We start from the raw sequence: 26,292 nt of genomic DNA, 5'->3' as shown, positions 1-26,292 counted from the left end.
CAAAGATTACGGGCTACGACGTGGTCAATGGTCGACACAAGCTCCCGGCTACAGCGATTTGTCCGATCTGCAATGCTTGGAAGTGGCCTGGAGAGTCTGCGATATCATGCTGTCTCGCAGGCAGGGTAAATCTGCCTCCACTGCACGCGCCACGGAAGTTGCTTCAGCTGTACGGTGATCCCGAGTTCCGCCGTCAAATTCGTGCTTACAAGCAAGCCTTCGCCTTTACATCGATTGGTGCTTCATGCTCAAACCGATCGTTTCAAAACGCACGTCAAGACGAGAGCGTTGCCGGTACACACGAAGTGTACACATATCGCATTCAAGGGGCTATGGGGCACTACGTAGGGTCTCTCCTCCCCCACATAGACCGTCGGACAGGCGCGCGGGTAGCACCCAAGTTTGCGCAGATCTACATTGTGGATCCAGACATGCAACACCGCGCGGAGCGACGTCTTGGTATATTCGCGGATTTGGATCGTGTTGCACTACTAGACATCGAGAAAATGATGGCAGAGCACAACCCATTAGCGCAACGGTTCCTCCACTTTGGGCAGCAAGTGCGTCAACACAACACGAAGGCTCCAGTAGACTTGGTCTTCCGTCTGCATGATAACTCCTCGCGACCAAGGACGCATAACCGCCCCACTGTGTCTGAAGTGGCTGCGACTCTCATTGAGGATGGCAACCTGGCTCAGCCTTGGGACCTACTACTCTTTACACGCGATCAAAGACTACTACGTTTGTACGAGACTCACGCCGATTACGATCCACTCCAATACTCGCTTCTCCTTCAATATGGAGAGAAGGGCTGGACCTACACTGACGAGTTCGCGAATGGTGCTGAGTATCGAAACAAGAAGGCGATGTCGCTCCGTGAACACGTCGCGTTCCGCCTTCATCAGAAAGTGGATGATCAGTCGCTCTCCACCAAGGTGGGCGTCTATTTCAACAGTGGTGTGTAGATCAGCGTGCAAAATGTGAGCAAGAACAGCTTCGCTGGGTGGCCGACAATAATAAAAAAAATTCGCGCCGATCAATACAGGGGTGTTCAAGACGCTTTGCTCGGACGACTGGACACTCTCAGCCTCATCCTTCTCCTCGTTCGAGCATTCGCGACGTCCCGGGGTACGTGCGCGGATCGTGGGCTTCACTGCCTTCTTGGGGAGCATTCTCCAGGCCTTTTGCCAGATGTCAAAGTAAGACATTGCAGCTTCGTTGTACGTGTGACAAACCTTCTCATAGAGGAAACCCCCCAAGCCATGGGTCTCTTCGACGTGTTGGGCAGCTTACACTCGCTACATTATACCGACGAATCTCCACCTCTCGCGTTGTCGGTGCCCTTCAAGAGCGAGCAGACCTTGCACGCTCTCGTACGGCGCTTCCGCCCTTGCTATTTGTTGCCACTGCGCCACTCGTCATTTTGCACAGGTTGGTGTGCGGCTCGGCGAGAATTTGTGCGCTGCATCGGTTTGGTTGGTGTCACTTGTAAGCACGCGTTGTCGTGCAAAGTCGCCCAGTCCTCCTCGCGTAGCTGACACAACTCTAGATGTAGTTGCTTCAAAAACTTTACGTGAGTCAGCTTCGGGTTGTTTGCCTTAGTCTGTCTGGCGTTGTAGACAATGAAGGCATTGATAATGGCAAGATCAACGAGTCCGAGAAAAAGAGACTTATAGTGTTTCTTGTACTTGATACATAGCTGCAGCGAGTATCTACAACATGTATCATACACGATTAGATATACCCATAACTTGGATGTACAATATTGATGCACTTTACCTTTGCAGACGCAGCTGGTCGTGCACGTCGACACCTCGCATGTACGTCTGGTAATCCTTCACAATACGGGGGCAGGCCACTTCTTGTTGTTCACCCGTCAGCTTCTCACGGCGTACGATCCGGTCAATCGCAACACTTCCACCTGTGCTTAGCATGTGCACCGATCGTGTATCCCACCAACGCACAAGTTTCATGTCAGGAACTTGGAGTGCTTTGGCCACTGAGTACGTGCCTCTCTCAATATTTGATGGTCGGTTCTTCGGTATCTGAGGCGGCTTCTTTTTGTCACCCTTCTGCTTTTTTGGAATCAACTTAGTGCTGAGCCCCAAGCGGTCGGAGCGCACAGTGCCGATAGAGTAGAAACCCATGGTAAGCAGCTGAACCGAGAGCGGCACTGCAGTGTAGAACCGGTCTGTCACAACGAGGCGCATGGAACCGTCTGCAGGAGCCGTGGGGCCAAATACCGCGCGGAGGTTGCGCACGACGGCTGCAGGGCCGGACTTGTAGTCAGTAGAACTTGTTCCTCCAGCCCTCTCCTTTTTGCCACAATAAACTTCAAACCTGTATCGTACACCATAGTAAATAAAAAAGTTTGTACAGTACATGATAAGCCAACTTATCCACCAAAAAAAAGTGACGTGCCAAAGAGCACATCCTACATACCGGATGCAATATGCAGTCGTTGAACAACACAGCATGAATAGTTTCGTTCCCCATTTGTGTGGCTTATCCTTCATATACACTCTCATCCGGTTGAACGTTGATCTCGAAGGCAACATAGCCTCATCGAAGGCCATGATTGATGGAGGCGTGTATCCTGCTGCGAAGCGGTTCTGTAGAGCGTCAATAACCGGCCGTAGTTTCCACGCCCTATCTGTTGCAGCGCGTTCGTCCCCGTTTCGGCTAAAATGAAGGTTCCTCGAGAGATGCATGAAGCGATTTCGAGCCATGAAAAAACCAAAACACCCTCGTGGAATTGCCCCTCGTCCGTAGTCCTCCAGTGATGCGCCAATTTCTCCTAGTTGGGAACAATTGACCTTGCAATCAATAAACCCCAAAATACACAAAGCTCTCGGGGCGTAATGTCCGCTGACCTCTCCAACTCGTTCCGTAGCTTTTCTTTGCTCTTTGATTTGTAGCCAGTATTCTTCCGCTCACGAACAACTTGTTTCGCATGTAGACCATCCACTCTTTCTTCAATATGCTCTCTGAAGTACGTGTTTGTCTCCTCAGCGATAGATTCCCACAGATCTGGTTGCATGAAATAGAAGAAGGCGCCGGATGGGGTAGCTGCAGCTCGAATTGCCTTGTCTGTGGGCCCTGAAGCTCCTTTGTACAGGTTGGGATAGTCATCATACATAGCGGTAGCAGGGCGAGGCTCATACGGTTGCTGCAAGTATTCGTATGGTGTTGTGGTCGCTACGTCGGACCATCCTGTGTCCGCCATCGTCTTCAGATATGTGTCTGACATGGAACCCGATGCGATATTCGCCATACCACCGACAGCAGATACCAAATCACCGTCAAAACGTAGCTGGGGAGGACCAGGTAATTGAATATCAGCCCCGTAAATATCCCCAAGATGATCCTCACTCTCATCATCTCCATCGTCGTTTTTCAGCATCAGAATCGAAGGTCACAAACTTCCGGGGGTCGTCGGAAGCTTCGACGAGATAAGCGTCTGCAAGAACACCTAGCATTGAATATACAAGTTATATAAATTTTCAAACGTGTATGTACAGCTTTGACCAACCTCCAGTAGAAACATCACAAATTCCTGAGCCTCCGTTTGACTCCTCATCCGCGCTTACTGCAGGTGTGAAATCATCACCTTCTGAGTCCTGGGCATCTTCTGCTGCGTCATGCGATGGCTCACTACCGCTGTCTATATCGTCAAACTCCGATGCAAGGTTACGTTGCCTTTCAGGTGACTGATCTACAACAGTATATTCACAGTTAGGCCAGCAGAACCAAAGGCAAGCAGCAACATGACGTGCACGAACCAGCGTGGCATCAGAAATGGTCATGTGTGGCGATGCCAGAACTACTGCAGACGCTTCTTGTGGTGCCTGCACCTCTGGTGGCGGTGTTCGCAGTACTGCTGTTATACATGATAATACCAACATACACGATTAGTTAATCTCAAAACTTGTCGAATACATGATAGATACCGTCGTTTGTGGTCGTCATGGCTTCTGCTGCGCGCTTCTCTGCAGCTCTCTGTGCATTCGCAGACCCTTCTCGCCTCGCTGTCTTCTTTGCCTCTAGTGCGGCTAATCTCACATCAGAGTTAGAATAAATCAAAAATGTACACCACTTGCATTTGCCTACCAATGTCCAATTTGTCCAGGTACGTCATTAACACCTCCTCTCCGACGAAATAGTCCTCGCCCCGGATATCCTTCTTCGTCTTGCTCGGCTTCAGATAAGTGAAGTCCACCGACAGGCCTGCCGGTTTCTTCGAGTGCCAGCCAGCTTTCTTGAGCTCCCGCCACCTCGCCTGGAACGCCATTACCGGCGACGGCGTGAGCTCTGCGTGCTTCGCGGCGAATCTTCAAATGAGAGAAAATTGAGTGGCGACCAGTCTTTTCCTTTCGTAATACATATGAAATTTGCAAGTTTGATCTGTTGTGTACTTTCTTTTGAAAATTTGGCCTTTCTAAAGCGCATATTTATGTCGATTCTGCAGGAAGTGTGGATAATTACCTACCCCTTGTTGACATGAAGTTTGTATTTTGCGGATATAAAAACTAAGTACAATATTATCTAACTTGTACGGTCCACGTTAAGTTTTTCCACGTAGCATGTACGGTCCAGGCCACGGGTCCCAAGGGGTTAACTAGTCCGTAGATCTTTCTTCTTTTTTAGAATCCGACTATTACTGATAGTCTAATTTTCATTTTTTGTATAATGTAGTAGTAAAATGACTAGTTTGGTTGCTGTAGATTTCTTACTGCCACAATGTTAAAATATACGTACCGGCACTGAGTTTGAGGACGCACTGCGCATGCAAAAATTAGAAATCAAAGTATTGTACAGTACCTGATATGAAATACTGTATAAATACCCGCCAAGCGTGCAACAGAGAGTGCAACCATGATGTGATTGGTGGAAAATATGTTTTACTGAATCTGATTTACTAAGAGCTACAATCGAAGTGACAAATGACCACCTTGTTGCTTGTCTCGGCGAAGAGCGACTAGAACTTTAGTCACAGGAAGCTGTCGACCGTATGCCGCGTATACGTTGTCGATAGCAACATCACTGGTGAATCCCGCGCGAACAAACCCAGAGACTACACCCCAAAACACTTTGCGGCGCGAGTAGGCAAACTTGTTGGCTCCTCGCTCGGCACCTGTAAACTCTTTCGCTGGCTTTAAGCCGTTCAAGCCGAACTCGTACTCCCCCCATAACTCGTACAGATCCTTCGGTCTTTTCGACAGTATCGCGTGGTGAGCTTCGTACGCAGCACTGCCATCTGTGCATGCTTTGGTGGTCACGATCGAATCGGGCAACACTCTCCTCGCAACAGGCTGTAGCGCAATACGCCGTAATACAGCCAATCCCTTTTGATGGTTTCGCTGGCTTTCGGTACGCGAGCGGAGGACCTCGCTCAACAAGCCAGCAACTTGGCGTTGCAGGCTAAATAGCTGCGAATGGAGTGCAACGAACTCTTTACGGGTGCTGTCCGCAGACATGTTGCTCTGAGTCCCATGCGTTTGCTCAGACTCGTTGCCATCGGTGGGGGTATCACGAATCTCAACAAGCCGAAGCTGTGCACCGTCACCGGTAACGTGTAAGGGCACACGCTCAACGGGATTTCACAGCAACGTTTCCTCCAGCGTTGATGTAGGCTCGTACAATGCGTTGCTTGAGCGCACTCGGAAGAAGGTCGTAATCAAAACTTCCATCCGGGACGAGAGATGCCCAAAGTAGTGGCAGAGCGAGCACCTTCACAACTTCCTCCCCCATCGCTTCCTTAATTGCGGGTCCGACTTGCTTGACCAGTTACGTCTTCGTAACGGCATGAATACCCTTTTTAAGTACGTAACAGCATGGCCCAAGCGGGCCAGTCAGTGCCCCAGCAGCAACACCATCCGGATACGGTTGGGTGTTGTCGATATACACGTCGACAACGCTCTTCCGTGTACGCCACCTTCCACGCCGGTTGACGTAGTCCTTGGGCAGACCACTCCTGCTGCCATACGCAGCAGCACCTTTTCTCAGACTATGCGTGCCTAAATTTCCCGGCTTCAGCTTGTGAAAGTCGGGCCCTTCAAAAATGTCCTGCAGAAAGCGGCGGACAACCCGATCACCATCCTTGGGGTTGCCGAATACGTATGATGAAAGTGACGCTTTACCCGCTATTTCCACATGCACCGCTAAATTATGTAGAGCGCAAACGCGAGGATCCATGCTTCCGAGTACGATTTGCTCCGGTGCGTCGCGCTCTTCAGATATGTTCTTAGACCAGCGTAACTGGCAGAGGAGGGTTCCCGGGTGCTGAATGTTGCAAGAAAAACTGTCAAACTTTAGTTTCATCATATCATCGATGCGTGCAATGAGATGCATTGCACAGAAAGAACAGCCGAAACTAAATATTTTAGCGCGCTTTTGTCGGATGCTGAGCGGGACAGCTTGAGTAGGCTGACATATTCTTCATATTCAACCGGGCGTCTAGCTGCTGACGGCACGCCTTCTCGCCGAACTTCACTGCGTCTCACCTTCTTTATCACTGCATTAACTGATTCAGAGCGGGTTGGGTTGCCCTTATTGCGAATGGGGTCCCATGGTACAGTGCGTCGTGGCATGAAGGACGAGAGTGCCTTCTTAGCGTACTCTAAGGTGGACGCCCTGGCGTTCACTGGCTTGGCGTCCTCCGTAGGCGTCTCTTCCCCAATGCACGCATATTCATCCAGCGGCACACATCGTCGGTGGTGACCTCCAGTAAGTCGCTCTTGCTGAAAACAGTATCTGTGCTGAAGGGATGTCCTGCTTTAAACGCCATAAACTCGATGAGAATAGACTTGTATCGCTTTGTCTGCATCTTGCTTGCTTCGATGTTTCTTTAATTGTGAGGGTGGTGGGATTTTTTTGCTACCGACTTGAGAGCCACCACTTGATTTTTTGTATGCGCAAGTTGCAAGAGCCAGTGAAAATACAAACCCCAGTGCAACTATTTTTGCAAGTGATACAGGTTTTTTTGCAGACGTATCGCTGTCGCGGGAGCTGGAACTGTGACTACAGCACCTGATCCGCCAATAAGAATGTGATACAGATAAAAAATACAACCTCGGTTGCAAATGGCGGGTTATGTACCGGTACTGTATCAGGTATGCCTGCCACATGGTGTGGTGCCCCCCAATGACATAGCGTCACGCGTATGCATCATATGAGGCACAGTACACTTTAACAAAACTCGACTGTCGATTGGGGAAGTAATTCTTTTGCTTTTTTTGGCTCAACTATTGCGCATCTCACTTGATAAAAAAAAATCGAACTGAGGCCATTTCTTCATCGTGTTTTTGGCGTTAAAAAGTTGTTACCGTATTTTATTAGCTCCGAATTAAAGGGCCTCATCAAATCAAAATTGAAGGCTAAGACCAAAAAAAGGAATTAAGGTTAACTGATTGGTGCTCATAAATACTTTTACCGTCTTTTTATCGTAGGCATCCAATCATTATCAAATGAACCTGGAGTTCTTGTTTGGTGCCTCTATCGTTGGCCTTATCAAAAAGTGGCTCAAAGTGAGAAATACAGCTTAGTAAAAGAAACTTGGCAAAATTTTAGATAGAGCGCTGATTAAAACAACAATAGTGGAGAGCGTGTTTCTCTTGTTTTCTATGAGCTGCGTGTTTGAGGTCTAAAATTTAAACTAGCTTTACAGCCATTCTCATATCACGGTACACTGTAATGACAAACAACAACCGCACGAAGATCGAAGAAACTTGCGCTTCACTTCAATAATAAAAGCAGTGAAAATGTACAGTACTATGCGATTAACGAATTGCAAAACCAGCAGAGCGATTATTCTAGATCCTGGCATGTAACACCGGAAACAAGGACTCGAAGAACTAAGTATGATTTACTTCCTAGGATACTGGGATTGAATTTTCTCGCGCTTCTGTATTCCTAAAAATACGTTACATGTAAAGCATACGTACATGGAGATAATAATTTGCGCAGGTGTTTCCTATTTGGTGATGCACCGTGCATCACGCGTACTACATGTACATTGTTGTAGGAAGACCAGAAACGTTGTGTATTTCGAGTACCGTAACTGGTATTTAATACATGTAGTGTATTTTTTTCCCGAGATGAACATTTCTCCAGGTGTACATCCTACGTAAAACATAAACCCGTGGCAGTGCCACCCAGCACAACAAGCCGGACAAGCACATCACTTACACTGCCAAACCCTATGAGCAACAGGATAAATGAATGATCTGTTATCTGCTACAGATCGGACATTTTCGACTGGCTGGTTGCAGAACAGCTTGCCAAGCTGGGCGCCCCAATCAAATTTCCACTCCAGTCGTAGCTTCATTTGACAATCGGCAAGCAATCTATCAGAACTCTCAACTTTCAATCTCGCCAATGCGTGTAGGCTTCGTTTTCGCCCTGCTCGTCGTCAGTGTGATCGTGTGCTTCAATGGGCTCACCAGCGCCGAGAGCACCGTCGTCATGAATAACCGGAATCCCGACTCCATCAACGTCCCCATAAGCGATGATATCACAAGCCGCAACCTCAGGGCGAGCGGTGAAGAGAGAGCCTACGCCTTTGTGGACAAGATCAAGAGTCTTTTTAGCAGGCCTGGCATCAGCCAGAAAGTCGAGAGTCTGCAGAAGAATCCCGCCATGGTCAAGAACTTGGAGAAGGCTGCGTTAAGCCAGAAGGGCTCCAGCAAGGTCCGCGACTGGTTCATGCATATGTACAACAACAGCTCCAAGAGAGACAAGTTCTTCATTCTCGCGACCCTCGTCATGTTCCCTATCGGCGTATGGGCAGTTGTTACTAATTATAGGAGGTAGGCGTATAAAGTGGCGAGACTAGTTAAGAATGTATCGCCCTGGCAGTAAAAAGCAAACTAAAACAGCTTCACAAAATTTGTAAAAGTCTAGTGACACTTGCAAATTCGATTCTTGAAACCATCGAGACTTACCGTATTGCAAATAGACTAACACTTTGTAAACCTGCACTGGCATGGAGGTCCGTGAAGCCTCGAACAGCGAGGTAGATAACGATACTGAGCTCGGAGAACTGTCCTTGACAATCTCTCCACTAGCAACGTCACCAACCGGTCGTGATAAGAGTGAAATAAGCCCTCTCAGTCCAAAGCGATCTCCTTCAAAGCAGCATGCCAATTTACTCAACATCGGTACCATGGCTTCATTTGGATATCCTACGTTTATATGACTGATCGTTACGTGGTCGCCCACAGATCCCACCTCTACTCTAGCAGCTATTAGTGCACGCTTAGCGATCGTAATTCCTCCAGCCGAGAGCGAGATAACACGAATCAACCGAGAAATACTCGCGGCAATGGCAAGTAGAGCGTGGGATGCTAAAACACAAGGGAATAGTCCAAGATCTTCTAGTGGACCACCAGAAAGGGACCAACCACCGACAATTACTGCCTCGACACTTTCCTCGAGTCCAACATCCAAAGGAGGCATGACACCAGCTCTATACGATTCCGTTATCACCGAAGAGTGGGTGAATCTGCATCTGGAAACTTGTGGAGCGTTCCTCCTTCCAGTTAGTAACATTGGAAAAAGCCCAATAATTGATAACGAATTGGACGTCGACCCAGAAGCCTTTTCCTTTCGCAAGGGGGGAGATGGAGGCCCTCTTGGTCGAGCTGGAATGGATCGCTATTCACTATATCGCATGGGTATGCCGAAAGACCTGGTGGATCGCCTTTATCGAGCGCTTTACGTGTACACGAATGGCTTTCACAATATCATCAACGAGATCGCAGCTCATTGTCCCCCACGCTTTGAAAAGCACGTGTCTTCCAACGCCTGGTTGACGTTTCTGCTACTCCTTGAGCAATGTGAGAACGGCAAGTACGAGATGGCAATGCTCAACTTTAAACAAGCGGCAGAAAGTACCCAAACGCAGCTTCGAGACGGGTTCCAACAGGACAAACAAGACTTGAATGCTCAGCTACACATAACGGAGACTGCATTGAAAAAAGAGACTGCTCGTGGAACAGAGAAGAGTGAACTCATTCTTAAACTTGTTACTGAGACCACAGAATCGAACCTCAAGATGGCCGAACAACAGCACCAAATTGCAGCTCAGGAGGAGCAGAGTCGTTTACTCAAACTAGAAGTTCTAGTTCTTGAAGACGAGGAGAAAAAACTCAACGAGCTTCTGGACGATGCACGTAGAGACTACGAAGTAGCCAATTCCGAGCGACTGAACGCTCTATCGGAGCGTTATGCGCTGGATGAGGAGATCCGGAAGCTGTCGACTCAGTTGGAGCGAGTGGAAGCGGAGAAAGCGAACTACGCCAAAAGGATGCACGAAACATTGTTCATGAACCAAGCTCTACGAGCCAATAACGACCAACTGAAGCAAGATTTAGTTGTTTTGGGGATGGAAAAGAACAAAGTACTTGTCGAAAAGCAGAGCTTACAGGAGCAAGTGGAGAAGTTTCAAGAAGAGATTAGTCGTCTTCAAGAACTCAAAGCGCAGGTTGACAAGGAGCTGATTGAAAGCCAGCGCAAGCAAAGCCACCTAGAAGTGCGCCTAGAGACGATGAAGGAGCAGTTCGACATTGAAGTGGAGAATAGTGGCAAGCACCAACAGGAAATCGTCCGATTGGTGGCTCAAATTGACGAGGGGCGAGTTAAAATCGGAGTTTTGGAAGCAATATGCAACTTGTTGACTGCGGAAAAGCAGAATACCGGTATGCGTGCACAAGACAAGTTACGCATTGAGCGGCTACTGAATCAAAAGATGGAGCTGGAAACACTTGTGGAGGCTACAAAGGCTGATAAAAAGAAGGACGAAGAGCAGATCCGGAATCTGCGAACGTCGTTGGAAGCTTTAGACAACGAAATTCAGCACAACAAACGCGTGTATTCAGCGGGACAGCAAGCGTTCTTGCACTCAGAACGCACATGTGAACAGCTGCGACTGCAAATGGAGAGAAATTTCGAAAAAGCCAAAAAGAAGTAAGTATTGGACGTCAACACTGCTATTCAACGTTAGTCTAATAGATATGTTGCTTACACGCAGTGTGGCGTCGTTGAAGGAACGATCTAAGATGTACGAGGCAGCAGCAAAAGAGCAGATCACAAAACTGGAGGTGGAAGTCAAAGTAGCCAACGCTCAACTGCGCGAGATTACGTACGTGAACAAAGACAACGTCTCTCAGATCGAACACCTCACGAGAACAATATCGGAATCGGAGAAAGAAGCCACAGTCCTCAAGACTCGCATTAAGGAGTCCCAACTGCACGTGGTGGAGCTCCAGACCGAAAGGGAAGACCTGCAACGCAACCAAAACGAGCTCAGCATTGCCAATTCGACCTCAAAGAACGCGGTCACTCGGTTCATCCTGTCACTGCAGAACATGTTGGCACTTGTCAAGCTGGATGAATTTCCACTGGATGAGGCGATACGAGAGCTATTACTTATGGTTCAGGATACGTTTGGACAAGAGTTGAATCTCGACTACGTGCTGTGTGACGATGACAAACCGGTGGATATCGAGCTTGAGGTTCAAGAAGACGTCGCTGAAGAAGAAGAAACGAGTCGACAAAAACGAGCTGAAGCCCGTCGACAAGGTATCATCAGTATCGAAGGCTGCGAAGACGAAGACGAAGAAGAAGCCAAGGAAGCGTCAGAAGTTGCACAGCGGGAGATCGTCCGCATGAGTCGGTTCCGAAAGAGCAAGCTGGACCACCTTGTGAACAAACTGCAGCGTGATATAGCGCTCAAGGCGGATCTGATCACGAATCTGGAGAGTGTTGTGGTGGAACAGAACCGACAGATCTCTCAGCTGACGACAACCACGAGACAACAGACACGTGTGATCATGCAGCTCGAATGCCACAAAGGAATGTTACAGTCTGATCTGGAGATGACGACGCTATCGCTATTCGAAGCTCGTGCGGGGAAACAAGCTGTGCAGTTCACGTTGGACCAAGTCCGAATCGACCACGTGTTACGTGCAAACCGCGCGTTTCAAGTGGAAGTGGCTTTGGCAACACTACGACGCGAGTTTGACATGCAGGTGATCGCTTATGAAGACCTTTTAGCCAGAATAGGGCGAAAATACGAGCACGATGAGTACATGCGCTCGCTACGGCGTAACAAAGAGGCCCAAGCTACTGTGACCGTCACGGATCAACCGAGTCAAACGCTGGTTCCTCAACGGAATCCTGCCTTGGAGCGGCCTCGAGTATCGTCACAGTACATACCTGCAGACGCCACAGGATCGTCGGAGACCTTACTCCAGAAGATTAGTAGAGCCACACGAGAACTCCTACCTGGAGTGGCCAATGAGATGGACCTACATTTCAGTGTTGGGAAGCAGAAGCGAGCGTCAAAGCAGCAGTACAAAAGCAGTCTGGTGAGACCCCTCGCTTCCAGTCCTCGAAGTAGTCGCACGCAACTCCGAGCACAAGCCAGTCAAGACGAAAGCAGACGGCGACATCCTGGAAGGCGGAGCCATGCGTCCACCACTAGTGAGGCCGGGACTTCTACACTTCCGCTGCTTGATGACAAAACTGGTGGAGCGGGGTCGCCGTCGCAAATAATTTACCACGTGAACGAGTTTGGTACTAAGCAGAATGTACTGGTGTCTCCTGCAAGGTCCCCATACTTCGGAGAACAGTCTCCTAGCCACTCATCATCTCCTCGGCCTCCGGCCACTCAGAATCCCCACGTACGTAAACCAGTACCACCTAAGATGAACGCCAAAAAACGACCTCAGCTCCATCACTTGCAACTCGATACACGATACGAAGAACGGGTAGAATCTGCCGATTCTGCCCCTCAAAGTGCACGACAATCTGGTCGTAGCCCTATCCGTCTCCCAATACCCCGTCAATCCTCACCCAATAGCACAAGCACCAGTACTCTACGCTACAACCGCAACTTCGTTCGAGCTGGAATGGAAGTTTTACGTGCCACTGGATCAACCAATAGTCCACTACCGTATCCCAATGAAGACGACTCCGACAGTGACGATATTTCCCTCGACGAAGAAGAAAGTGACAGCCACGGCGGTGATCCCGCTATTAGCCCCAGTCGCTTAGCTGCTGCTGTCCGTGGGTATCACCGTGAACAAATGTCGTTCCAAGAAGCTGCGTGGCGAGAGACTCAATCTACTCGACGACCCGCAAACAGCATCAACGAAGACAAGCAAAACGAATCGCGGACAGGAACGGAGATCAACGTGGAATTAACGACCCAGAGTCCACACTCACCGTTTACTCAAGCAGTGCTGTATCCTATTCTACCTAACCAATAACGTAAAAGTGATCCAACGTTGAAGCCAGAGCATACGAGTCTATTACCACAAATTTTAGGGTTAGAGAACAGCCGTTGCTACTGTTGGTGAAATTCGGGCAGTACTGTACCATTATAAAAGGCTCGTGAGACCAGTCCACGATTTCCCGACCATGACGGACGTGATAGCGGCGATCGCCCCCGCTTGTTCTATCACGGACGACTCTGCTGGCTGCTATACGGCGTCGTGGTACCTTATTTGGGACCAAGTCCGCTACTGGCTGCTCATCCAAATGCCTGTAATCGCGCTCTCTATCGTGTACGAGTGGCTCGAACTGGCTTCGCTCAAATACGTCGAGCGACTGCGTAAAATCTGCGACTCGCCGCTCACCAATGTCGTGGTAAGGAGGAGTACTAGCGTTAAGGAAATGTAATGTGTCAGTATCTGTTAACTCGTGTTGTTTTGCAGAATTATCTGGTTCAACTTGTCACCAGCTTCTATGTCTGCATCAATTGGAGTACGTGGTACTTTGTCAGCCTCTTCTGCTGTTTCACGTTATGCTAATAATTTGTTCTTGAAGTTGTAAGGGGTGGATCGTTGAGTGTGAGTTTCTCGTCGTGGTCCATCGAGTCGCTCTTTCTCATCGCCACGGGTGTCGGATACAGTGTTCGATGGTTAGCCGCCAAGAACAAGTGAGTCAAAAGTTGTGAATACTCTTAAGTTGCTTTTTAATGCTAACTGTTTTTTCTGTAGAGTGACGTTCGTCTTGCAGCTGCATAATCTTTTCGACTTACTGTCGGTGGTAGCGCACTTTATCATCTCGTTCCAGACAATCGTAGTGGGGGCCAAGCGACTTCGATCGTGGTTGGATTTTGGCTTCATCCGGTCCTATGTGGGCTATGTGGTAGTGGATCATTTGTTCGCACGATACCCGAACAAAACCTTCTTCTCGCAGGTGTTACTCGTGGTATTTAAGGCGCTGTGCCTTGTCTTCTTCTTCGCTGCAGTTTTGTTCTCGCTCGAGCAGCTTGGAGAGCTGCCACACACCAACAGTTTCCTGCTTCATGTGTACGAATGCAGCAATAAAGACGGCACCGAGACGATCCTCAGAGCTACGAGCGAAGGCACCGACGAGTATCCCAACTGTGACGAAACGTGGAGCTTCTTCTCGTCCATTTACTTCATGTTCGTGACTGTCTCGACTGTGGGTTACGGCGATTTCTCACCTCATACGGTCTTAGGACAACTTACAGTTTGTGTGATCATCGTGTTCGGTATCTACACATTCGCGAACGAGTCGGCTGCCTTTATGACGCTTTACGGAGATCAACGGGGAACGCTTGTGAAATATGATGGCTCAAGAAATACCGTGCATGTTCTAGTAACAGGGAATCCGTCGGTTGCACAAACTAAGGATTTTATTCGCGAGTTCTTCCATCCTGATCATGAAGAGGCATTCCAAGGTCATGACAGCGACAGTGACGATAGCGATGATGAAGTTGCTAAGCCAATCGCTGGTCAGAGTTCAACGACAGCCTCTCATTCTCGTTGCGAGATTCCTTTGAAGAATCACGCTCGGTATGGCAGTATTCATGAAGCGTATACTGCGATGGAAGAAGGAGAAGTCAGCGGGAAACAAGCCAAAAAACGAGATATCAAGCCTCTCGTCTCAAAGTGGATGCATCGCGGAGGAAGTTTAATCCGTGAGACTCACATTGTTGTGCTGATGCAGTTCGACAAGGCTGGAGAAAATGCTTCGTACCAGCGAGAAGTGGTGGAGTTTGTAGAGCAGAATCCTCGATATCACAAGCGCGTGTTCCTTGTCTACGGCTCCCCACTACGAGAGACCGACTTGATGAACGCTCAGCTGGATCGAGCGATGGCTGTGTTCTTCTTACCGAATAAATACTCGGATGATGGCAACAAAGAAGACGCAGCTACAGTGCTGCGAGTTTTGTCGGTATCCCAGCAGAAACAGGAACACACTCAGCTGTTTGCAATGCTGGCCAACTCTGACAACCGAACGCTTCTGGAAGCCACCGGGTTAAGCAAGGAAAACCTGGTTTGTGCAGATGAAATTCGCTTGGGGTTAATGGGTCTCAGCTGTCGATGTCCCGGTCTGTCAACAGTAGTGTCCAATTTGATCACAAGTCGCAGCGGAGAGATCCCGGAAGTGGCGCCGGACCAAGCTCATCTATTGAAACCTTGGGTCTCTGAGTACATTTCTGGCGCTGCTAACGAAATCTACTCGTGTTGTCTGACGAGACATTTCCACGGGATGAACTTCATTCAAGCCACGATGCACATCCATCGTCAGTCGAATGGTCTGGTACTTCTCATCGCTGTGGAGTCGGATGGAGATATCGCGTTCAATCCTGGTCGTTGGTATCGTATTACACCAAGCACCAAAGCGTATTTGATCGCTGAGTCTATCAGCTCTCTTGAACCATTCGCTGGTACGCCGACTATGAGCAGTGTCGCTGCCTTATCCATGAACATGGTACTACTACAGAGTCGCGGGAACCTTCTAAGTAGAGCTCGTCAAGCGCAACACAACGTTGAAAGAAGAATTCCCAGCGATATTCGGGAGTACATTATGCGGTGTGCTGCCAATGACGATCCGTCTCAGATCCCGTCTTCGCCTTCTCGAGACTTGCTCTCTGCTGGTGGCCACATTGTCGTCTGTAGCAACATTGGCAACGAGAGTGGAGGACAGCGCTCTGTTTCTCGGTTGGTGAATTTCTTACGACCCTTGCGAGCTCCACACATCGAACGAATTGTCCCCGTTGTTATTGTAGATGCTGGCACTTTTGACTTCGTTTCGTGGCTTCAACTGAGAGACTTCGGTGAGGTGTACCATGTCCACGGCTCGCCTCAGAACCACCATGTCCTTTCTGCTGCTGGGATCTACACGGCGTCGTCTATTGTCGTGCTCGCTCAAGGCAATGAAGCTGGATACGACGACTCGAAAGCCATCTTTAACGCGATTCTAGTCAACTCAGCACTGCAACGTAATAAGATCTTTACGATCATCGAACTCCGAGATGTCAACAACAACCGCTTCTTGGATCCCGTGTCGAGTTTCGGCTCGTCGCGGAGACTGCAAGGAGGTGATTTCATGGATGAGAACAACGGCGAATACGACGTCAAGTCGCACGTGTCGAGCTATCGTGCTTCGCTGTCCTCGGGTGTTCGTGAGAGCGCTCAATTTAGCCGAGCGTCGACTGTCACCAAGAAGAACAACTGGATACAACGCAAGGCTAAAGTGGTCAATCACGCATTTTCTGCTGTGAATACTTTTTTCCTCGGAAGTCTGAAAACCGCAGCGCAACAAGTGAGTACGTATGGAGGCGAAACAGACAGCGGTACTGGACCAACGATCGCGAGTCTTTACAATGGCGACGACAGCGAGACGTTCTTCCAGGAACGCTTTATGAACGGAGCGCTGTTCCCTTCGTACGTTGCAGATGACTTGTTGATCCAAAGTTTCTTTAATCCGTCACTCAACATGTTCATCCGCAAGATTCTCGATGGTAAAAGCTGCTTCGTGCTGTACGACGTGCCGAAAGGGCTCCGCGAACAGAAGTTGTTGTATGGAGAGCTCTTTGAGTACATGACATCAGGTGTGGCGCATACGCTACCGATTGGCTTGCTGCGTGCAAAGGGCGGTCCTGGAGGCGCACCATACCCATACGTGTACACATGTCCGTCCTCAGATACGATCGTGTACCCGCAAGACAAGATTTTCGTTCTCATCAACGTCATGGCTCTCAACCGTCTAGCAACTAAACTGCAACGACGCTTTCGGAACCGCTCAAAGCCGTCCATGACCTTGGCAGATCTCGTGGAAACCATTTCCAGACCATCGCAACTGTAGAAAACTTCAACATGTAATGTACAGATCTTTTCAATGGTAAAAAAGAAGAAAATGTTGTAAACTGATGCCCCCTTACTGACTATCTCATCTTATCGATAAACAAGTCAATTTCCTGTTTCAGGGACACGTTGAGCTGCTCCATTTGCTGTTCGACGCCGCCCATGCGAGATCGACCGACTGCTAGTGTCAGTTGTTAGTGTGGAAACACCAGTGTCCTTGTCGCTCTTGGCCTTGGTAGGAGATACTGGCATCAAGGATACCGCGTCTTTCATGTCGTTATCATTGTGTGGCTTGCTGTGCTTGCAGATCTCCGCAACGAGATACGTCATCGTGTTTTCACAATCAATCTCGAGGAACAATTGACCACATTTTTCCGATATAAGAACTGTATCGGGTGTCCATTCCGAGCTTTCCAACTTGTTCCTTAGCTCACTTCGGAGCATCTTAGATCGGATTTGGCCCCGGAAAACACCTTGGTTTCGCACTTTGGTACACAATGATCAACAGTTTTGGATATAATTTTTTGAAACAAATTGACAAGAACGCGTCGACATCTCCACCATTTGGTCTTGATTCTTTCCACGTTGCAGGCGTCGATTACTATTGCCAATACAATATTCGGCATCACGAAAGACTCCAGAGCCATGAAGCTCCAATAAAAGGCAACCAAGTAGCGGATATCCTTAGTGACCTCAAAGTCGAACCCAGCATAATACATATTGACACAAGTCGTCATGGATATCAACAAGGAAGAGAATCGTGAACGCGATTACCAAAAAGTAGCTCCGGACACCGCAAATGCCATAAAAATCACAAAGAAGGTCACTGAGAAGGCTCCACGCCAGCAGAGCGCTTTTTGAACCGAGCGACTAAGGATACTTCGCCCAATTTGGTTGCGAAATGTGTTGAGGACTCGAAGGCCTTGGATGAACAAAGCAGCTGCAAGCAGTCGCATCAACACTGAATAACGGGCGACATGCTCGAGTGAGTCGATGAGAGGCGTCAGTGCCTCGTCCCCTGTGGAATTTCCATCTTGGAGATTGGTGAGTTTCTGCTGGGATACGGTATCCGAGATCTCTAACTGGGCGATGACCACAGTAATATAAAAGGCATGCACCACAGGCCCTCGAAGCACATCGATCGCCGGCCAGTCGTCTGGGAAGATGCATTTTCGAATCACTGTCAAAATCCCATTTTCTCCAGGTTCGTGGCGACTTCTTTTGTAGTTTCTGATAACGTATCCAGATATTATCAATACGAGCATCCACGGAGAGAGCCATATAACCACGAAAATGTCCAGCGCGATTGTGCGTGTGTTTGGGAAGTGATCGACAAGTGTCCGCGTAGTTATGAATCTCGGTTTTATGTAGCCTTCGCGTTTAAAATCGAGCTTTAGAGTTGTAACCACGCAACCCGGAATTTTGCTGTTTAGAGTGGAAACGGTGATAAGCAGCTCTTTGGTCGAATCGTTGAGCCAGCTTCCTTTCTTCTCCAGGAGTGCAACAGCCTCTGCAGTGGTGTAGTTGTATGGTATCCGGAATTCTTGGACGAACGTGTTGTCTCGGTCGTAGCAGTCTCGTATAGAGACCGAAGAAATTTTTCCGCTTTGCAATCGTGTTTGAGCATCTGAGTGACCTCGAAGCTGACGCCTCCTATCACCTGGTTGTACATTGCAATGCGACCCCACTCGGTTTCAGGCAATATTTCACTGTACGCGTCCTCAGTCACTAACACTGGGGGTACAAATGTGCCGTTGAGTCATCTCTGGGATCGATTCGATGTTATGAAACTTGCCGGGAGAAGCGTCGGCAATCGTGTCATATCCCGAAGTTGCTAGGGTGGTCAAGACGGCGTGACTCTGTGTATACATTGTACGTGAAGGGACTTGAACGGAGAGCGCGGTGATGAATATTGCAAAGGAAAAGAGATCCATAGCGATTCGTCTCAGATCACAAGCGTGATGCAAATCGTGCCACAAAACATTGAGTGCGTCATGTACGGCGATCGTTGGAGGTGGCATTTCCTTCTGTTCATCAGCGATGCAAGGGTCTGGCGACGATGACGTACATATCCGTCCACGGCATTCTGGCTGAGGATGAAATTGATTGTCTTTGAGTCTTGATAAGGAAGCTGAAAAGTGCTTTCGGTATTTGTTATTGTTAAGAATTGAAGAGCACCGTTCCAGCAACCACAAAAGATACAAACACGACAGCGAAGATCACTGTAAACGTCCAAAACGAGTGAGCTGCACTGGCCATCGTCCGTGTGACAATACTCAGCCCAACATGGTCACGAACGTATTGAGGACCCAGTGTCCGAGTACCAAGACTGCTGCCATCTCAGTAAGCCTGTGAGGTTGGCAATGAGCCTGAAGGTTCCGGTCACCGACGCAAGATCCTCACTGGATTCCTTATTGTCTTGTCCTCCTTCTCCTAGGCTTACAAGCTTTCGCTTGAACTCAGAGTTCATTGTGACTGCCTGGGTGACCAGCACTGTGATATAAAACATGTACACGATAGGGTGACGGGGTCACACAGCACCTTGCGCTAGAGGAAGTTAGCTTCCGAGAGTACACAAACTCTCAGTGAACGGCAGCTCACTGGTCCCCTCTTTATTCAAAAGAGAGCGAAGTGACCTAATTAAGGTAGAACTAGCCGAGCGCCGTCGCTACGCGGCGGTAATATAGGTTTTTTTCTACAGTAGATGTTTGCCTTCCCGCCTTCGCTTAACTTCGGCGGGATAATTATTCCAAAAACTCTGAACCCCCATGTGCCTAAATCGACTTCTTAAATTTAATAAATCTGGGTTTCATGTAGACCAGTCGCTACAAAATGCTGAGTTCCCAGTAAGCCGTGCAATTATTTCGACAAAAGACTGACCCCCTAGACCTTACTTACGATGCTTAAGAAAACACTTTACATGTAGTCATCTTGACACAGTCTCTTTATTATTGTCGGCTATCCCTGAATCACCTGCACTTCAAATAGCATGCCTACAAACGCCACACAATATACTTAGCTTAGAACGCGCGTATTTGCGTTACATTTTAGAACCCTACCCTCGGACGGACAGACGGACACCAGACTCCACTAGGGGGGTAAGACTAGCCGTTCGCCGCCGCTACGCGGCGGAGTGGTATGGTTTGTTGGAGATCAGGTGGCCGCAACTTAAGGTGCTTCTTGGTGTCGCGTGCTTTGAGAGCGTCGTTCACCCCAGTACGTCGTGGCTTCGTGAAGTCAACCACTTATCTTTCAGTAGTCGCATCCGGCCCCATATAATATTGTGGTTTGGAGCGTTGCCGCTACCCCGTACTACAGTTTTGATGTTATGTCCTTCAACGGCCCATGCTCTTCCGTGCTCTTCCTGGCTTCGTTGTTCCCTGCTCACCCGTGGCACACGCTGCTTATTGGTTATGCGCTCTCTCTTTTGGATTCATGCTCTTTAGTATTGCGTTTTTCGTGGCTGCTACATATTTCCTGTTCTCAAACGTTTATGTAGGCTGCACCAGTTTCGTAGTACGTAGACTTTCGTGGCCGTTGCCCTCCAATCGCCGGTACGCTTGCCAAAATGTGCTATTCCGTGGTTTCGTGCCTCCACGCAGTCGTGTTGTTCCGTCGCCCGTGTATCGTGCTCTCCTGGTGAGGTTCCATTGACCGCGTTATCCCGCTATCGTGGAAGCGCGATGTGGTTTTGCCGTATACGGTATTGTGCCCGCGTAGTGCATCTGCGTTGCCCGTGTTATCGTGTTTCACAATGGCATCGTGCTCCACGGTGTGCAATCGTGGTCACCCCGAGCACCCCGTGTATCTCCTGGCTGGTCCGCCGTCCGTGCAATCGAGTTCTAATCTACTACTGACCTCCGTGGCTCGGTAAGCTCAGGTTCAACACTGGTATTGATCTCCGCGGCTCGATGATTTTCAGGCTGTAGCTCCGCGGCTGCGTTCTCCCATGTTTAGTGGCATAGTTCGTGCTATCGTACTAACTTCTGGTGGCGGGGTTGGTCTGTCGTCTGGGCGATCGCTAGCTACCGTGGTATCGTGCTGTGGGTCTCCGTGAGCTTCGATTCTACCCTAATAGGTGCTCCAAAGCTCGGTGATTTCCCGCTTATGCTCTCCCGTGGCTTCGTGTTAGGTTCATCGTCTGTGCTTCATGTTCTACCGTGGTGTTATGGGAGAATTGCTTTCCGTGCATCTTACCGTTTCCGTGGCCCGTGTTTTTCAGCATGTTGGGGTGTCATTACTTCAGTTACTTTCCGTGATCCGTACGTTCCCATCATATTCTTGCCTCTCCAAGTTTTCATGGTAGCATGCTCGTCCGCGGTACGTGCTTTTCAGAATCGCTAACTGCCTTCATTGATTTAGTCCTCTTTCAACGTCCGTGGCCTTCCGTGCTTCGTGTTCTTTCCTCTACCCCATCGTGCACATATTGTGCCCCGGTGCTCCTCCGTGTTTCGTGTTCTTGTTTATCCACTTGCCTCCGCGCTAATTCAATCGCAAACGCTGCTTTTATTTTGTTTGATGTGTGCTACATATCGTGTTGGAAAGTGCGCACAATCTCTCAAGGTCGTACACTACGCGCGCGAATACAAAGGAATACGATCCTTTTTTTTTCGGCGGCGGAGTGGTGTACATGGTAAAGTGGGGTGGGATGGTGGGAAGCCACTATATTCACATTTTAAAAGTTTTCGAATAATAAATTGTGCACCTTTATCTGACGCAAATAAATACTATAGCTTAATTAATTAGTACTAATAAATATATCTCAAACGCTGCTTATTAAATAAGTGTAGTACTACTACAAACGTCTGCAAGCAACAATAAGAATTATGTTTCGAATAGTACTACGAAAATCAGTTTTGTAAGTTAAATTATTACAAAAGTACAACGAAGCCAGAACAAATCATATTTTTGCCTATAAGTACTAACGTTTCGATTGAGGCCGAAATATGAGTCACCAAATCCTACAAATTTTTTCAACAGCTCCTACGACGATATAGTACGTGTGTGCTTATCGGCGCCTTATACTAATACTAACTAACGCGCACACAGGCAGCGCCCTTCGCGTGAGGTGGCGAACCGCAGCTGAAAATGAGAGCAAAATGATATTTAAATGCTGCATTTAAGTACGATGTGTTGACCACATACAGAGTGTACACCACATAATGCAATTTTAGCGAATCGACGCCGCCGTCGCTGCGCTCGGCAGCCAGTAGAACGCGCGTATTAGCGTTACATTTTCCGAGAGTACACAAACTCTCAGTAAACGGTAGTTCACTGGTCCCCTCTTTATTCAAAAGAGAGCGAAGTGACCTCATTAAGGTAGAACTAGCCGAGCGCCGTCGCTACGCGGCGGTAATATAGGTTTTTTTCTACAGTAGATGTTTGCCTTCCCGCCTTCGCTTAACTTCGGCGGGATAATTATTCCAAAAACTCTGAACCCCCATGTGCCTAAATCGACTTCTTAAATTTAATAAATCTGGGTTTATATGTAGACCAGTCGCTACAAAATGCTGAGTTCCCAGTAAGCCATGCAGTTATTTCGACAAAAGACTGACCCCTAGACCATACTTACGATGCTTAAGAAAACACTCTACATGTAGTCATCTTGACACGGTCACTTTATTATTGTCGGCTATCACTGAATCACCTGCACTTCAAATAGCATGCCTACAAACGCCACACAATATCCTTAGCTTAGAACGCGCGTATTTGCGTTACATTTTAGAACCCTACCCTCGGACGGACAGACGGACACCAGACTCCACTAGGGGGGTAAGACTAGCCGTTCGCCGCCGCTACGCGGCGGAGTGGTATGGTTTGTTGGAGATCAGGTGGCCGCAACCTAAGGTGCTTCTTGGTGTCGCGTGCTTTGAGAGCGTCGTTCACCCCAGTACGTCGTGGCTTCGTGAAGTCAACCACTTATCTTTCCGTAGTCGCATCCGGCCCCATGTAATACTGTGGTTTGGAGCGTTGCCGCTACCCCGTACTACAGTTTTGATGTTATGTCCTTCAACGGCCCATGCTCTTCCGTGCTCTTCCTGGCTTCGTTGTTCCCTGCTCACCCGTGGCACACGCTGCTTATTGGTTATGCGCTCTCTCTTTTGGATTCATGCTCTTTAGTATTGCGTTTTTCGTGGCTGCTACATATTTCCTGTTCTCAAACGTTTATGTGGGCTGCACCAGTTTCGTAGTACGTAGACTTTCGTGGCCGTTGCCCTCCAATCGCCGGTACGCTTGCCAAAATGTGCTATTCCGTGGTTTCGTGCCTCCACGCAGTCGTGTTGTTCCGTCGCCCGTGTATCGTGCTCTCCTGGTGAGGTACCATTGACCGCGTTATCCCGCTATCGTGGGAGCGCGATGTGGTTTTGCCGTATACGGTATTGTGCCCGCGTAGTGCATCTGCGTTGCCCGTGTTATCGTGTTTCACAATGGCATCGTGCTCCACGGTGTGCAATCGTGGTCACCCCGAGCACCCCGTGTATCTCCTGGCTGGTCCGCCGTCCGTGCAATCGAGTTCTAATCTACTACTGACCTCCGTGGCTCGGTAAGCTCAGGTTCAACACTGGTATTGATCTCCGCGGCTCGATGATTTTCAGGCTGTAGCTCCGCGGCTGCGTTCTCCCATGTTTAGTGGCATAGTTCGTGCTATCGTACTAACTTCTGGTGTCGGGGTTGGTCTGTCGTCTGGGCGATCGCTAGCTACCGTGGTATCGTGCTGTGGGTCTCCGTGAGCTTCGATTCTACCCTAATAGGTGCTCCAAAGCTCGGTGATTTCCCGCTTATGCTCTCCCGTGGCTTCGTGTTAGGCTCATCGTCTGTGCTTCATGTTCTACCGTGGTGTTATGGGAGAATTGCTTTCCGTGCATCTTACCGTTTCCGTGGCCCGTGTTTTTCAGCATGTTGGGGTGTCATTACTTCAGTTACTTTCCGTGATCCGTACGTTCCCATCATATTCTTGCCATTCCAAGTTTTCATGGTAGCATGCTCGTCCGCGGTACGTGCTTTTCAGAATCGCTAACTGCCTTCATTGATTTAGTCCTCTTTCAACGTCCGTGGCCTTCCGTGCTTCGTGTTCTTTCCTCTACCCCATCGTGCACATATTGTGCCCCGGTGCTCCTCCGTGTTTCGTGTTCTTGTTTATCCACTTGCCTCCGCGCTAATTCAATCGCAAACGCTGCTTTTATTTTGTTTGATGTGTGCTACATATCGTGTTGGAAAGTGCGCACAATCTCTCAAGGTCGTACACTACGCGCGCGAATACAAAGGAATACGATCCTTTTTTTTGGCGGCGGAGTGGTGTACATGGTTATGTGGGGTGGGATGGTGGGAAGCCACTATATTCACATTTTAAAAGTTTTCGAATAATAAATTGTGCACCTTTATCTGACGCAAATAAATACTATAGCTTAATTAATTAGTACTAATAAATATATCTCAAACGCTGCTTATTAAATAAGTGTAGTACTACTACAAACGTCTGCAAGCAACAATAAGAATTATGTTTCGAATAGTACTACGAAAATCAGTTTTGTAAGTTAAATTATTACAAAAGTACAACGAAGCCAGAACAAATCATATTTTTGCCTATAAGTACTAACGTTTCGATTGAGGCCGAAATATGAGTCACCAAATCCTACAAATTTTTTCAACAGCTCCTACGACGATATAGTACGTGTGTGCTTATCGGCGCCTTATACTAATACTAACTAACGCGCACACAGGCAGCGCCCTTCGCGTGAGGTGGCGAACCGCAGCTGAAAATGAGAGCAAAATGATATTTAAATGCTGCATTTAAGTACGATGTGTTGACCACATACAGAGTGTACACCACATAATGCAATTTTAGCGAATCGACGCCGCCGTCGCTGCGCTCGGCAGCCAGTAGAACGCGCGTATTAGCGTTACATTTTCCGAGAGTACACAAACTCTCAGTGAACGGCAGTTCACTGGTCCCCTCTTTATTCAAAAGAGAGCGAAGTGACCTAATTAAGGTAGAACTAGCCGAGCGCCGTCGCTACGCGGCGGTAATATAGGTTTTTTTCTACAGTAGATGTTTGCCTTCCCGCCTTCGCTTAACTTCGGCGGGATAATTATTCCAAAAACTCTGAACCCCCATGTGCCTAAATCGACTTCTTAAATTTAATAAATCTGGGTTTATATGTAGACCAGTCGCTACAAAATGCTGAGTTCCCAGTAAGCCATGCAGTTATTTCGACAAAAGACTGACCCCTAGACCATACTTACGATGCTTAAGAAAACACTCTACATGTAGTCATCTTGACACGGTCACTTTATTATTGTCGGCTATCACTGAATCACCTGCACTTCAAATAGCATGCCTACAAACGCCACACAATATCCTTAGCTTAGAGCGCGCGTATTTGCGTTACATTTTAGAACCCTACCCTCGGACGGACAGACGGACACCAGACTCCACTAGGGGGGTAAGACTAGCCGTTCGCCGCCGCTACGCGGCGGAGTGGTATGGTTTGTTGGAGATCAGGTGGCCGCAACTTAAGGTGCTTCTTGGTGTCGCGTGCTTTGAGAGCGTCGTTCACCCCAGTACGTCGTGGCTTCGTGAAGTCAACCACTTATCTTTCAGTAGTCGCATCCGGCCCCATATAATATTGTGGTTTGGAGCGTTGCCGCTACCCCGTACTACAGTTTTGATGTTATGTCCTTCAACGGCCCATGCTCTTCCGTGCTCTTCCTGGCTTCGTTGTTCCCTGCTCACCCGTGGCACACGCTGCTTATTGGTTATGCGCTCTCTCTTTTGGATTCATGCTCTTTAGTATTGCGTTTTTCGTGGCTGCTACATATTTCCTGTTCTCAAACGTTTATGTGGGCTGCACCAGTTTCGTAGTACGTAGACTTTCGTGGCCGTTGCCCTCCAATCGCCGGTACGCTTGCCAAAATGTGCTATTCCGTGGTTTCGTGCCTCCACGCAGTCGTGTTGTTCCTTCGCCCGTGTATCGTGCTCTCCTGGTGAGGTACCATTGACCGCGTTATCCCGCTATCGTGGAAGCGCGGTGTGGTTTTGCCGTATACGGTATTGTGCCCGCGTAGTGCATCTGCGTTGCCCGTGTTATCGTGTTTCACAATGGCATCGTGCTCCACGGTGTGCAATCGTGGTCACCCCGAGCACCCCGTGTATCTCCTGGCTGGT

At 48.6% G+C, this 26,292-nt stretch overlaps 5 protein-coding genes across 5 annotated transcripts; all 5 read left to right on the top strand.

Annotated features, from left to right (window-relative positions):
* Nucleotides 1-8,376: 8,376 nt before the first annotated feature.
* PITG_03192 (secreted RxLR effector peptide protein, putative) lies at nt 8,377-8,811 on the top strand (the record flags this gene model as incomplete). The annotated part of the gene is made up of 1 exon (XM_002906231.1): nt 8,377-8,811. The coding sequence occupies one exon, from the start codon at nt 8,377-8,379 to the stop codon at nt 8,809-8,811; it is 435 nt and encodes a 144-aa protein (XP_002906277.1).
* Nucleotides 8,812-9,454: 643 nt separating this feature from the next.
* On the top strand, nt 9,455-10,008 carry PITG_03191 (uncharacterized protein; the record flags this gene model as incomplete). Its single annotated transcript, XM_002906230.1, has 3 exons — nt 9,455-9,542; nt 9,621-9,890; nt 10,001-10,008. 3 exons carry the CDS (start codon nt 9,455-9,457, stop codon nt 10,006-10,008), a joined length of 366 nt encoding a protein of 121 aa, XP_002906276.1.
* Nucleotides 10,009-10,324: 316 nt separating this feature from the next.
* PITG_03190 (uncharacterized protein) lies at nt 10,325-10,969 on the top strand (the record flags this gene model as incomplete). Its single annotated transcript, XM_002906229.1, has 1 exon — nt 10,325-10,969. One exon carries the CDS (start codon nt 10,325-10,327, stop codon nt 10,967-10,969), a length of 645 nt encoding a protein of 214 aa, XP_002906275.1.
* An 88-nt stretch (nt 10,970-11,057) lies between these two features.
* Nucleotides 11,058-12,946, top strand: PITG_03189 (uncharacterized protein; the record flags this gene model as incomplete). The annotated part of the gene is made up of 2 exons (XM_002906228.1): nt 11,058-12,770; nt 12,869-12,946. 2 exons carry the CDS (start codon nt 11,058-11,060, stop codon nt 12,944-12,946), a joined length of 1,791 nt encoding a protein of 596 aa, XP_002906274.1.
* A 476-nt stretch (nt 12,947-13,422) lies between these two features.
* On the top strand, nt 13,423-17,127 carry PITG_03188 (Voltage-gated Ion Channel (VIC) Superfamily; the record flags this gene model as incomplete). The annotated part of the gene is made up of 7 exons (XM_002906227.1): nt 13,423-13,650; nt 13,719-13,767; nt 13,831-13,942; nt 14,004-14,713; nt 14,786-16,400; nt 16,464-16,592; nt 16,638-17,127. 7 exons carry the CDS (start codon nt 13,423-13,425, stop codon nt 17,125-17,127), a joined length of 3,333 nt encoding a protein of 1,110 aa, XP_002906273.1.
* Between the last annotated feature and the right edge of the window lie 9,165 nt (nt 17,128-26,292).

Source organism: Phytophthora infestans, genomic scaffold (assembly GCF_000142945.1).
Source record: "Phytophthora infestans T30-4 supercont1.4 genomic scaffold, whole genome shotgun sequence".
Classification (NCBI taxonomy): Eukaryota; Oomycota; class Peronosporomycetes; order Peronosporales; family Peronosporaceae; genus Phytophthora; species Phytophthora infestans.
This window is presented reverse-complemented; position numbering and strand designations above follow the sequence as displayed.